Here is a 13,979-nt window from a genome sequence, read left to right on the forward strand (position 1 = left end):
AGCTTTGTACGCTGCATGAGACACCTTGAATGAACCAGTTTCAACTGCCGTGTGTGTTTCGTCACACTACCGCAGGCTATCAGGGTTTACTCGCTCCACCTCTCCTACAAACTGCTGTAACTATTGACACTAGCATACAGTACAACAACAGCATGTAACGTACATGCACACAGTACAATTCAAACATAATAGCTGCTTATAAATAACAGACACCAAGCTTTAATCAGTGGAGCATATGATATAACAGACATTTTTTAGTGTCTGACAACACAAAGCAAATGGCTGGTAGGAAGTTCACATATTATTTTTCCTTTATTTTTGTTACAGTGTAAACCTCAGGCATGACTTGGTGTCAGAGGTCAAAGGTTTTCCAATGTAATACTGTATTAGTATAAGAAAATTGTTTTGCTTTGGCTGGCCTTCATTATTGAAACAAGGATTTATAGCAGCTCTGGTTAAACATAACATTTACTGCTGAAAGTGGCCAGAAGGGACAGAAGACATGTCAAGCAACTACAAGCACACAATTATCCTCTCTGTATCACATTCATTGTTTGCTTCCTCAGCGAGCAATGCCCAAAGCTCTTTAGCCCAGCACATTAAAGACTCAGGAGGAAGCAGCTGTATTAATCATTTATTCAAACTGCTCGGTGCACCGGCATGTGCCAGGGTAAAATGCTTTGGAGATGGCCCAGTCATTCATCTTTTCTACTTCATTTCTTCTCCTCTTTCATCTCCTCATCCTCTGGGTTGTAGACACTGACGGTGAACTCGCCAGCTTCTGCACCATACTTGTTCTTGACGTGGAGGGCGTACTTGCCAGAGTCAGTCGTGGTGACGGCGGCGATTGTGATGCTGGCAAACTTGCCGTGCTCGAACTTGAGTTTGTAGCGCTCGTCAGATACCAGCTCCTTGTCATTCTTCGTCCAGCTCACCTCAGGTGTAGGCTCGCCCCAGACATTGCCAGTCAGGTTCAGGGACTAAAGAGAATAAGAGGATTGCACAGGTTTGATGTGTGTCATAAGAATATGGATTGAAAAAGTTCAGAGGAAAGAGACGCAATGAATAAAACAATGACAAAGACAGAGGAAGGTGAGACAGAGTTTAATGCAGTGTATGAACACACTGAGTATGTCATTTATTTACCTTGCCCTCTTGGATAGCAACCACGTCTGGCAAGCCTCCAACAACACGAGCACGATCTAAACAAGAAATACAAGAGTCAGCCAAGACGCAAAGGTCAACCATCAGTCAGTCAACCTGTGTGGACCATTTGACTGGTGACAACATAAAGGGACAGTTCACCTCAAAATCAAAAATACATATTTTCCCTCTTACCTGTGGTGCTATTTATCAATCTAGATTGTTTTGGTGTGAGTTGCTGAGTGTAGAGATCAGTTGTAGAGATGTCTCCCTCCTCTTTAATGTAATGGAGCTAGATGGCACTCAGATTGTGGAGCTCAAATCGCCAAAAAAAGTACATTTGAAAAACTCAACGGCAATGCCTCTTTCCAGAAATCATGACCCAGTTACTCAAGATAATCCACAGACCTTGGTGTGAGCAACTGCATCTAGGAACTATTTTCTTTCCACCAAACTCCCACCAACTATATCACCATGCAGATGGAAGTGTGCATCTAAACATGGCCAAGAGGTTCGTGCTCATGACAGCACAAGATGCATCTATCAGTGGTGTCCTCCTTGGCTGAGCTACACCATTGGCTATCTCAGTGGCGCTATTTGAGCTAGCAGTAGATGCACACTTCCGTCTGCGCAGTGATACAGTTGGCAGGTGTAGTTCGGTAGTAGTAGTTCCTACCTTAAACTGCTCACAACAAGGTCTGTGGATTATCTTGAGTAACCAGGTCATGATTTCTGGAAAGAGACATTGCTCCTGAGTCTTTCAAATGTATTTTTTTGGCACTTTGAGCACCACAAGTGGAGTACCATCTTGTACCATTATACTCAAGAGAAGGCAGACATCTCTATGGCTAATATCTCCAACACTCGGAGTGATGTAGTGGAGGGTATTCGCAGGCATACGGGGTATACTCACCTCTTTTTCTGGTTGTTCATAGTATTGCCATCTTAGAGCTTAGATTGGGCCCAAAAAATACAGCCCGACCCCACCCGAGCCCGTGCATATTCTGTCCGAGCCCGGCCCAGCCTGGCCTGGCCTGTCCCTTTAACTGTAATCATTAGCCCGAGCCCAGTTTAAACCCGACATTTTTTTTAAGGATACGAACGTGAAATTGAAAAAAATCGAAACTGAAGGCTGACTCTCGTCTTTCTTTCCATGGCAATCTTACGTCATGTGCCTGTTAAATGTCGAGGTCCCTGTCTTTTTGCTGTCATATACCAGCATCGTGCTGCACTTGGTACACTCGACGAAACCGACACACACATTGTCACCGTCGACAACTCACTACTTACCCAACTACTTATAGCCTAGGTCTATTATGAGGAGCCCGACCTGTCTGAGCCCAAGGATAATGGTGGGCAGAGAATCTAAGCTCTAATCCCTCTATCACTCAAAAAACCATTGGACTATATAGGAGTATACCCACTTCCTCCTTACTAACCTACCCATCTTCCTTGTTGTGCACCCATCTCATCAACTACCACAACTCTGCAACTCACACCAAAACAATCTAAATCTACAAATAGCACTGCATGTAAGAGGAAAAATATGAATTTTTGATTTGGGGGTGAACTGTCCCTTTAACACTGACTTTCAAACTGGTGAGTGAACCATCCTTCATAAAACATATCACGATGTTTTAAACTTAACTTTAACTTTAAAGAAATATAGCCATTTAATCTCCTGGAAAACCATTTTCCACGAATGAATGAGATCTTGATATTATGATGACCTACACACTCATGCATCTTCAATTCTACTGAACCCAAGTATAAGATTGTGTTAAAACTAAAATAGCCTCTGTGTCCTGGAAAATGTTACATCATGTCATAGAGTGATGTCTCATGGGAGAAACAAAAGAATAAGTAACCACTTACTTCTCTCTGCGATTGCTGCCGCCCTACAGAAGGAAGGAAGGCAGACATTGTCAGAAGCATCTTAAAATGGTATCACAGGCAGAGCGATTGCCAACATTTTTGTCCTGAGCTATACAATTCCAGGAAATGTATTTTGAGTGCTTCTGAAAGGTCTCACAAAGTACATGGAGTCTATTTTAAGTTTGTGATGACATAGCATTTGTGCAAACATCCTCTTCAAATCAAAATCACACAACAGAAGGATCGAGTCAGATGAGTTTGTTTGCTTACTTGAGCCTTTGGAATTCTTCAAATGCCTCTTCCCATGCTGCACCAGGAACAAAACAAAACATTATTATTAATAATTGCATAAACAGTAGCCAAAGTTAATGGGACTTCTTTACAAATCTTAAGTATCTCCTTTGTTTGACTTTTAAAGTTTCACTTACCCTTGCCAGACAGATCAAAGACTCTCTTCACACCGTCCTTGCCATCAAAGATGTCCATGGTGTATTTGCCCTTGTCCTTCTCCGTGGGCTCATTGATCTTAAGCCAAATCTGCTCTCCTGTGAGTCCAGACTTAACTCTCTCTGAGGCGGCAATCTTCCCATCTCTAATGGAGGAACGGGCAACACAAAGATCAATTAATGCAACTGTTTACTGAAAGTAGCAAGTACACTGAAAAGCAAGATTTAGACAGAAAAGCAGTCAATGCAGCTGGCGGTTATAATTAGCACAATCGTTTCAGACAGTATTAAACCAAAATGAGAGCTCCGACACATGTGACCTGTGCAGCTGGTGAGATTTTGTCCCCATCTGTAGATTGTTCTCATATAATTCATCAGGAGATTATGCGGGAGAGCTGAGAGTGTAAGTTATAGTCGAAACAGTCCAATTCAGACACTTTCTTACACTGCAATGTTAGTTTTCGAAGCTATTTCACAATGAAAGCGGAAAAAAATACTTATAGATGCAGCACTTCACCCTCATATTTCATACAGCTTTGCTAATTGGACACAGGTGAAGCACCATCCTAAAGCTTATTGAGATCGTATACATGTGAGATTTGAACATCTCTGACAAAAAGGCTTTTCTTTCCAAGCATGGAATAACAAATGGCTAAAAAACACTACCAATTGATTTGAGAGAGACTTAACAGCCTGTTACCTTTTCTAGAAAGCTGACAAATTGGCCAACATGGTATTTGTGATATATTTTGTGCTTAAGGCGTCCTTAGGAATTGCTTGTAAGGATATGTTTGGTTAGTCCTTTGTGATGTTTACTTTTGTCTGTTGTAAAGTTCTGATTGTTATTTGTGGTTGTGTGTGCAGGTTATGTAATAGGTTTCACTAGGTTTTCTTTTCATTCATGCTGTATCCTCCCTGGTCTTCAACAGGGGGTCTGTGACTATTTAGGGGTCCTCAGAGTTACCGCAAGGGAGCTGCCGAATTAATGTCTGACAATCTATTTTAAGTTTTAATTTAAGTGCTTTTTCCAAATTAAAATGTGTCTTAAAATCAAACATACAAGTAGCAAAGGTATCGAAATGTATATTTATTGAAATGTATTTATTTTTAATTTGATATCTATTGAAAAAAATATTTCAAAGATTATTTTTTGGGGGCTATATTATATTATGTTTTTAGGACATGCGGGGCTGCTGCAGCAAGGGCACAGCCTTTGTGCATGGGACACCCTCTCCACCCACTCGCCACAGGGTGCCCCCCCAAAAAATATTTTAACAACACGACATTGATGATAGGCTAACTGTTACCCATGAATCCTTGTGCAATCATGTGAGCTAGCCAACACTAAACCCCTGCGTGGCATTGTACCACACCTAACCACAACAGCAAGGTGAAATAGTTAGCGACCTGTTACATGTTATTGAAACATATTGGCCAATTAGCGCCATCATTATTCCAAGTGTACAGACATTCCTGTGAGCTACAACAAATCAGTCTGTTATTTTTTGTGCAAGAGACTCTGACACACTGGCCACCTCAGATACCACCAGCGAGTGTGAGGCTGATGCACCTAGCAATGCTACAGCTGCTGCTGACTTAGCAGCTACAAGTAAATGCAAGAGAAGACCAAAAAATATTTAGAGAATTATCTCCAGTGCAAATCAGTGTATGTAGTGGCGGGTCCCTGCTCCGTCTTTTATTCAGCGAAGGGGTCCTTGGCCTGAAAAACATTGAAAACCCCTGCTCTACTGCATATGTGGTTTGATGTGGCTTAGTCTACTATATGTGTGTCATGTTTTAATGTATGACATCAACCTACCCAGAGACAGCAGGTGAAAATTAACCTTGATTTACATCATATTAATGTGTGCTGTCCCTGATAAAGAAACAAATACAGTAAAGTAAAACAAATATTTAATAATACTGGACAAATTAGTTTACATAGTGTACATACTGGTATATTTTACTATACATATCATGGACACCACACACAAATTCAGCATTTGCATTAAGCTACAGAGTTTAAGATGGTTGTCTTTGTATTGGTTTGTACCAGAATATTCATGACAAGTGCACATGTGTATGGCAGACAGGAGATTTAAAAAAGGATGATAAGTGAATAAGGGTGATTTTACATACTTGTGGAGCCAACCGACACGCAGATCCTCGTGGCCATATGTGACCATGGAGTAGAGGATGATGCCATGTTCAGTACTCCTGACACTGATTTCAGAGGAGGAGTTGGCTGTAGGGAAAACAATAAAAAGCAGGCGTATATCTACTTCCCATGACAACAATATGGATTTATCGTACATAAAACTGCATAAAATGTCAGTCTTTAGCTGTTAATAATTCATGGAGTGGAAAAATACTGCACATTCTGCTTCTTAATGTGATTTTCTTTAGTGTGGTGCTTCATTGCTGCTTGGTGTGAAGTTTAATGACTCACCAATAACCCTGAACAGCTCATTCATTACAGCCTGGTATCCTGGGAAATAAAAGGATTCAGAACAGCAATTAATCGCTTTTTTTTTATTTGTGAGGCTGACAGCACAGATTTTACCTTTTTCACTCACAGATTCATGACTTTACCTGCATCCGTCAGATTGAAGGTGCTCTTGTCTCTGCCTCTGTCATCAGTCAGGTAGACATCGTAAACACCTATATCCGACTTGGAAATCTAGAGTTTGAAGTAAAAGTATGTTTAGTATCCTTGAGCCAGGAGATTTACCCTTCTAAATCAAACAGGGGGGAATACAGAATAATTCTTGGGACAGACAACAGACAGCAGAACAGCCAGACAGAGACTAACTATAAGCAGAAAAGGCAAGCCTTTCTCCTGCTGTGCAAGCATTAAAAGGAAAACATGAAAAAGGTAAGATGAGGAGGACACATGGGGAAATGATAGGCATGAATTTATGGCAGCAAAGATAATGTCCAGACTTTGGGTCTTGGCGGCGGAGGGTCATCCACGGCAGTTGGCTTTTTTCTTTCTTTTTCATTCGGTTTCTCCTGCTTAATAACCCACTGTGAATTAGACAGATAAGCCAGTTAATGCAAGTGCGACTAACAGGAGTGGCGATAGACAGGCCGCCTCTCCTGAGCTCATGCAATGACACCAATCCTCTCTTTAGGAGTAATGGATATACAGTTTCAGTGTACAGGTACCTTGAAACATCAATATAACTTCACTGGCACAGACACTGACTGACATACCACATTAAAGGGATACTTCACCCTCAAATGACCACAGGCCATATTCACAAACATTCTGAGAACACTCTCAGAGAGCTCCTAACTTAGCCTAAAAACTTTTAGTAAGGAGTCCTAGTTTAGGAATGATTTAGGAAAGTTCTCAGAGCAACTCTGAGCAAGGAAGGGACAGAAACTTTGACCTTAGTGAGGCAGTGTGGTTGACTCTGTTGGTAGGTATAATGCATTCTTTTAACAGATGTGATTGGTTGTCACAGACACACCCTTTTGTGAGCCCACAAGGTGTAGACACCCAGTGGGAATGAAATAAACTGCTAACTGTGAAAGTGTTGTCCACTGCTGATGGAAGGTTGAGACAGACACAAGTCATCACTGCTGCACTGTTGCATTTCTCCAGTTTTCCAAATATCTTAGGTTGTGATTGATTGATTTCTGGTGTTAAACGATAGATTGGAAATGTGTGTCTTTCCCTAATGACATCAACCACACATATTATCCCTGCACGATCTAATCTGTAGGATTACATCAGCAGCAGCATTTGGAGAATATTTCTCTGACCTTTTTGTGTTTCCACCATTTTCTACTCTGTTTAAGAAACTCTACGCCTCTTAAAACCCCTCCTGCCTACTAACAGTTTTTCACCTTAGAAGCTCTTTTAAGGTCTGTGAATAACTTGTATCTTTACAAAGATCTAGCCTTAACTTTATTGGGAAATTCTACGAAAACGTCACAATTCTAAGAATTTTCTTAGAATTTCGTCACTAGGAGCAACTCTCTGTACGAAGAACCTTTGTGAATATGGCGCCACATGTATATTAATTCAATCCTGTGTTAGGTTGAATTTATAAAAAAAATTGTTCTCTTATGCCTCCACAGTGAACAAAGAATTCAAAATGGAGAAAATCTAGATGAGCTAAGGAAAATGGATCTGCATTAAACAGCAGCAAAACTATTTTCATGTGTAGTATAATGCAAGTCTCATTCAGTCATATACTCAGACAAACAAATGCATTTTGCTAAAACTGTACTATTGAACACATGTCAGCGCAAACAGTCTTACAAGTTGTGCTGTTAATGCTGAGGTGTTTTAAATAGTAAGGTTTTAGCAAAAATGCATGTGTTTGGGAAGCACTGAGCATACAACTGGATAAATTATAGTTGTGTCAAAGTTTGTAAATGGATGTTTTGACATAGATTTGCTGTGGTTAAAAGTGGACCCCTATGACCCCAATTCATTACACATTTTCTCCATTACTGGATTCTTTACAGTGGAGGCATATGGAATTTTTTTAACATAACACGGAGTAAGTAACTGATAAACAAATGGTTATCTGGGGGAGTGAAGTCTCCCTTTAATATCCTAAAAATTCAGCTTTCCAGTTTTAAAATGTAGGAGTAAATTGGCCAGTGGAGTTAAATTGAAAACATTGTTAGAAATGAAGTGTATCACACAGATAAACCATAAACTGTAATTGTGCTATATGGGCATAAATGTTGAAGAGCACAATCTATAAATCTATAATATCAAAACATACAATACCACAGTAACAAAAGTAAAAGCTCCAAAAATAGAGATTCAGATGTACCCAATATGTCTATTCTGATTCCCAAGTGCGACATGCTGACGTGCTGCTGACTCCAGCAGCACTCCAGCAGGACTGAATAGGACGTGAATATTTTTAAAAGTGTTCCATCATTTATGATTCTGTGTGTCAGAGAGGGATGGTTGGCAGCGTAGCATCTTGTCTAGGTCTACGACGGAAGCATGGCTGCATCAGAAGCATCGCTTTTAGCTCTTTGCTCATACATCAAGCTCACAACTCCTCACAATGTACAGCCTCTGTCTAATGGGCTGACCTTTCCAATATTAAAGGTCAGCTCGCCGTCCTTCCTCTCAATTTTCTTAGCAGCATCATCACTCTCTGCAATCTCAATGCTGTCCTTAGACCAGGTGATCTCAGTCTCTGGTTTGACATTTCCTATCTGTGGAGGGAAAGAAAAGAGATGGGATTAAGTTGGGTCACCTAGCAGCAAAACAGCAATAAACATTTTTCAGTCCTTTTCTCACCTTGCATTTCAACAGCACATCACACTCTTGAGTAACAACAAAGCTGAGGTACTCGACAAAGTGAGGACCTGTGGATAGTCATTAAAAAAAGGCAATTGAAACATACTTGTGTGAACTTATGTAATGAAAAAGTAAGATCACTGACCTTGTTTCCTGACCCATTCTGCCCTCTCAAATTCAGATTTCTTCTGAAGCTCCCTGAACTCTGGAGAGGAAAAAGTGCATCAGAAAATCAGCTCACAGACATGAGAGTAAAGAAAGGTAGTCTTCTGCTGCCCCTCAATGGATGCGCACTTTAACTGCAGCAAATGCAACACACCCAGCACACGTGGCTTCAAGAGTTTAGCCTTCAAAAGTAATTTATTAGTCTGCACATCAGTATGGAAGTGAAAACTTCATTCGAGGTCTTACCATCTCCAATGAGCACCAGACTGGTTGTACCCTTAGCCTTGCCATCCACCAGGTTAAAGGTGAACGTTCCCTCATCAGTGACCTCCAGAGAGTCCATGAACATTTCAATGATGCCGGTGGATTGGTTGAAGTTCATTGTGTATTTCTGGAAGCAAAAATATACATAAAGCCCCCCTGACAAGATCAGTTTTTGGAAGATAATCCAAAGTAGAAGTGGTGCTGATGTTGTATATATGCATGCATCTTCTAAATGCCTTCATTGCTTAGATTCTGTATGGAGGTTCATTACAAGTCTACAGGCCCTCACTCACCATTGCTCCCTGTGTGCTAGGTTTTGGTTGGCCTGCATTGTCCATCTCTACACTTAATCACTGGCATGGCCTTAATTATAAGGCAATTTTTAACTTGCTTCCCTCATATCTATGTAAATTTATCCATCTGAAAATTGCTGGAAGCTACCGTATCCCCCCTGTGACATATTTGCAAGACTAACTCTTGCTATCTGTCCTCAATGTTTGTCTTAAAGTAGTTAAAAGGGCGATTAGGTATGCTGCTCATGCAGCTTGGAATTTGTTGCAAACTGATTTGGGTTTAGGGCAGGGATACTGAACTTGCTTTGCCCCGGGGCCAATTTTATAAAAAGTGGAGAGGCCAAGGACTTTTTTTGGCACATTATGCAAAAATGAAATCTTTGGACAATTATTTGGACAGATACAGAGATTGTGAGTCACGATTTTAGTGGTAATGCTGATTTTTGCATTTATAAAAAATAAAAATGATGACTGCGATGCTGATTTTAGCTGGGGTCTGTACAAAACAAGAATGTTCTCTTACATCTGGAATATGATTTATAGGCCAGGGCATTTCTGTAGCACCACAGTGCTTCATTTATATAAGGTATACAGTGACACATTTTACCTTTATCAAAAAGTTACAGCTCCTGTGATTTGGATGTTGTACTCGGCCATACTTTGATAATATTTAGTTAATAATAATTATAATAGTTATAATAATAAAAATAATTTAGTTTACAACTCTGCCAGGGGCCAATTAATAAACCATCATGCCATGGTTGGCATCCTATCATGGGACAGATAGTTGAGTATCACCAGTGCAGGGGATTCGGTCTATAAAATTGTTTTCAAAAATAGATTCAAGGAGTTGAAGGAAAGTACATCAGGCATTAGATGCTCTGACTGAGCTATTTGCCCCGATGTGAACCAGGAAACGATGCCCTTAGTCTTGTGTTTGGTATCCTCTCACTGACCTGAAATTTTGATTGGCTGTAACTGTTACATACTGTATGTTTGAAACTTTATTCAATGCGCTGCTCCCTGTCTTGGCCCCGACATTCTTGTAAGGAGGTCTTTAATCTCAGTGAGGCTTTTCCTGGTTTAATAAAACTTAAATGAAATTTAAAAAACACATGACAAGAAGTCATGACTCCTACCTGTCCATGAGTAATGATGGCATCATTAAAGACATACTCCACTTTGCAGGCGGAGGTGCATTTCTCCACCTGAGTCCAGAATCGCACGCGACCCTTCTCAAGCAACTCCATGGCCATTTCATTCTTGAAGGGAATAACTGGAGAGAGCCACATTATTGAAAGCTGTTGTAGTGCCCACTATACATTAATCAATATGGCTACGTATTGCAATTTACAGGACAACCTGTGTTTCTAGAGAGTCTACGCTGAGTAAAGTGATGGTTATTCTAATTCCCATACTACATCTAAAAAAGTATCTGTACTTGGTCTTCATGAGCGAGCAGTATCTGTGATGTGGTCGGATATTCACCAGGGAACTTGTGTTCATGGCTGAGGTCCAGAAGATGCTTGAGACCTGTCAAAAGACAACAACAGCAGCAGCAAAATGAGTGAATGTCAAAACCCTTCACCAACGACTACTAGTCTTACTGATTTTTTTCTCTCCGACAGTTTAAAAAAAGCAAATTATTAAAGGGTAACTTTGGCCAGTTTCAACGTGGACCCTGTTTTCCCATGTTTTTGTGTCTAAGTGACTAATGGGAACATAATTTTCTGAAACTGGTCCTGTATTCAGTAAGAGAGCTGCAGCTGGCAGCCATGATACAGGCTGCAATCTCACCACTCGGGGCATGTTTGCATCGTAATTTGACATCCACTGAAAGTTACTGTTTTCGCCACTGACAGGCTCAGATTGTTTTTATAAGCATCTGACAAACATTATTGAAAGGATCCCTACAGTGATAAATATTTGTGTTAAAGAGAAAGATCCTTTTTGTTTAACCAGAAATAAACAGTATGTTTACAGTATTTAAACACACTTCACTGAAAGTCAACAGAAACAAAATAAAACTGACAAAACCCATCTTGGTTCATCTTTCCATTGTTCCAGTGGTTAATGGGTTAATTCACCCAGTTAGATGTGAAGATATGCTGGCTCTGTATGTGCTAAAATTACTGTTTATTTAAATGGAATCTGGTGGATTTGGCTATAGCGAATTCCGGGCTGTTTCTGCTCAAACAAAAGGGATCTTAGACTTCACAATAAGATTTATCCTTGAAGGGATCCTTTCCATAATGTTGTCAGACACAATTATAATCTGAGCCTGTTAATGGCAAAGACAAGCACTTCTAGTGAACGTACAATAATTGTGCGCAGCTGCTAAGAGCAGTTACATTGCAGCCCGTATGCCCTGGACCAATGTCAGAAATTGTTGTTCCCATTAGTCACTTAGACACAATACCATGGGAAAAAGGGGTCCAGGTTAGTCACCCTTTAACACTGACAAAATTACTCAAGTCAAGTACAACCTTGACAGACACACACAAAATACTTTGAAACATCTTTCCAGACAAACACACACATACATACACCAGAGTGTAACAGAGGTCAGTTTGATGCAGCTGTTGAAATGGGATAACAGAGCGGGGTGTATACACAGTCCTTCGAGCCCTCCTCACACCTTTCGCACCGACGTCACCCAAACAAATAACAAGTGAATCAAGTTTCCGACGCACAGGAGCAGAGATGCCAAGACTGTCTGTGGGCTGACTCACCTTCCTCGGTGAGCGTGTAGCTGGAGGAGATGCCGTCAGTGTTGGTAACCACACAGGAGAAGGTGCCCAGATCCTCCAGAGAGGGGCTGTTGAAGATAGCTCTGGACCTAGAGATGAGGACACGTGGGTATGACAGGGTATGAGGAAAGAGGAGGGACTTTGCATTTGCACACGTGCCTGCAGCAAGAACAAAAGTCGATATGGTCCCTGGACGTTGCATGAAACATGTGCACATACGGGATACTTACTTGCCACCTTCATTGATAATAGTCAGACGAGAGGTGTCTGTGATAGCCTGGTAGTTCTTGGACCAAATAAACTCAGAGCCCTCCTTCATCTCAGAGCATTCAAAGATCATAGAGATCACGCCATCATCATCGATATCCACATAAATATCTTTGGTGCCTGAGGAAAGGACATTAAGTGGTTACAGTGTGTGTGCATCACTAGCATTAAAGATTTTAGCTGTTACACTCACAATTACAGTCATTACAGTAGCAAATAATTAAATATAAGACATGACAGTTATTTTAGAGAGATATAAAAAGTAAAGTCATACATCAGTACAGAGAAATAGCCATTTTCACTACTTTCCAGACTTTGGAGACCTGCGTAGGAACACCATGCAACTGAATGTGTGAGTTACATAACAATCACACTCACCAGGGCGAGTCTGGGCCAGGATTGGACCTAGGGCTGCTGAGGCCTTTCCAACTCCAGCAAGATTTTGTGCACGAACACGGAAGACGTAGGATGTACCAGCCTTCAGCCCCGTCACCTGAATCACCACACAAGAAGTCGAGGGGAGAGCTAGTTAGGAGAACTCTGCCGTCATTATATCATGTGAAGAAACATGCGGGAAGGACATGCTGTTCCAGCTCCGGCTTGACCGTCAGATATCAGTTACAGAATAACTACGCTTCAAAACGATCCAGCCTTTCTTACCTTCATGTATTTCATCCTGTTGACCTTCTCATGAGCAGCCTTCCAGCCTGCGTCTCCGGCAGAGGCCTCCTTGAGGTCCAGGTAGTAGCCGTTGACAGGAGTGCGGCCACTGAATACAGGTGGCTCCCACAGGATCACGGCGGAGGTGTCACGGACCTCCAGCACATGCAGACCAACAGGAGGACCTTGGGGCATAAACAAAGATAACTCTCACACAAACTGTAACTCGTCAAAACAAAAAGGAAGATTAATTTGAAAAAGATCTGCAACAGCAACACTAATGATGGCTTTGTTTTATTCAGGTGCTTCAGTGAGAGTGACAGTGAGCCAGCATTCATGACATCAGAAACCTGATATCAAAGCAGCAAAATGGAATTTAGCCATTATTAATTTCTTTACTCCTGTGCTTTTCCTACTGTGACAAGTCAACGTGTCTTTCATGCAACAGGCCCACTGCCAAATAAACGACAGGGTGATTCACAAAGGGATTTAAATCACTCTAAAGGGCTTTATTTTTGCAAGGACCCCCTTGTTGTACATGTTTTTTACTTACTACACGTCTACTTACTAAAGAAATTCATATTTTGATACAAAATATTGACTTAAAAATGATGTTATTGATTTAAAAATTATTTTATTGCTTCAGCTGAGTGTCTCTTATTAAGAATTATTCAGAAATAACAGACCAGGTGTGATGCAATCAGAATCAAGTATGCAGTAAAGCTGTGTAATAAATTGAGCTAGCTGACTATTGTTTAAATCAGCAGTTCTTGACCGTTCTCATGTCAAGGACCCCTAAACCGATACATATTAGTTAACACACCCCATCTGATAA

The 13,979-nt window shown here is 40.9% G+C and overlaps 1 protein-coding gene across 3 annotated transcripts in view; it reads right to left on the reverse strand.

The window, feature by feature from the left end:
- Positions 1-621: 621 nt before the first annotated feature.
- The window catches only part of myom1a (myomesin 1a (skelemin)), a 36,198-nt gene continuing 22,840 nt past the window's right edge, over positions 622-13,979 (reverse strand). For 2 of the 3 annotated variants that reach the window (XM_033650638.2, XM_033650640.2), the window contains 19 exons: positions 13,145-13,329; positions 12,863-12,977; positions 12,448-12,604; positions 12,200-12,306; positions 10,956-11,000; positions 10,607-10,743; positions 9,157-9,301; positions 8,891-8,950; positions 8,746-8,813; positions 8,535-8,660; positions 6,408-6,491; positions 6,057-6,144; positions 5,914-5,952; positions 5,604-5,709; positions 3,447-3,610; positions 3,289-3,325; positions 3,019-3,041; positions 1,147-1,202; positions 622-980 (listed from right to left, as the gene is read on the reverse strand). In XM_033650638.2, coding sequence (XP_033506529.1) covers positions 714-980; positions 1,147-1,202; positions 3,019-3,041; positions 3,289-3,325; positions 3,447-3,610; positions 5,604-5,709; positions 5,914-5,952; positions 6,057-6,144; positions 6,408-6,491; positions 8,535-8,660; positions 8,746-8,813; positions 8,891-8,950; positions 9,157-9,301; positions 10,607-10,743; positions 10,956-11,000; positions 12,200-12,306; positions 12,448-12,604; positions 12,863-12,977; positions 13,145-13,329 — 2,009 coding nt within the window. In that variant the 3' untranslated portion in view covers positions 622-713. The remainder of the gene's footprint in view (positions 981-1,146; positions 1,203-3,018; positions 3,042-3,288; positions 3,326-3,446; positions 3,611-5,603; positions 5,710-5,913; positions 5,953-6,056; positions 6,145-6,407; positions 6,492-8,534; positions 8,661-8,745; positions 8,814-8,890; positions 8,951-9,156; positions 9,302-10,606; positions 10,744-10,955; positions 11,001-12,199; positions 12,307-12,447; positions 12,605-12,862; positions 12,978-13,144; positions 13,330-13,979) is intronic. The other variant, XM_033650639.2, reaches the window with a different exon arrangement.

Source organism: Epinephelus lanceolatus, chromosome 12 (assembly GCF_041903045.1).
Source record: "Epinephelus lanceolatus isolate andai-2023 chromosome 12, ASM4190304v1, whole genome shotgun sequence".
Classification (NCBI taxonomy): Eukaryota; Metazoa; Chordata; class Actinopteri; order Perciformes; family Serranidae; genus Epinephelus; species Epinephelus lanceolatus.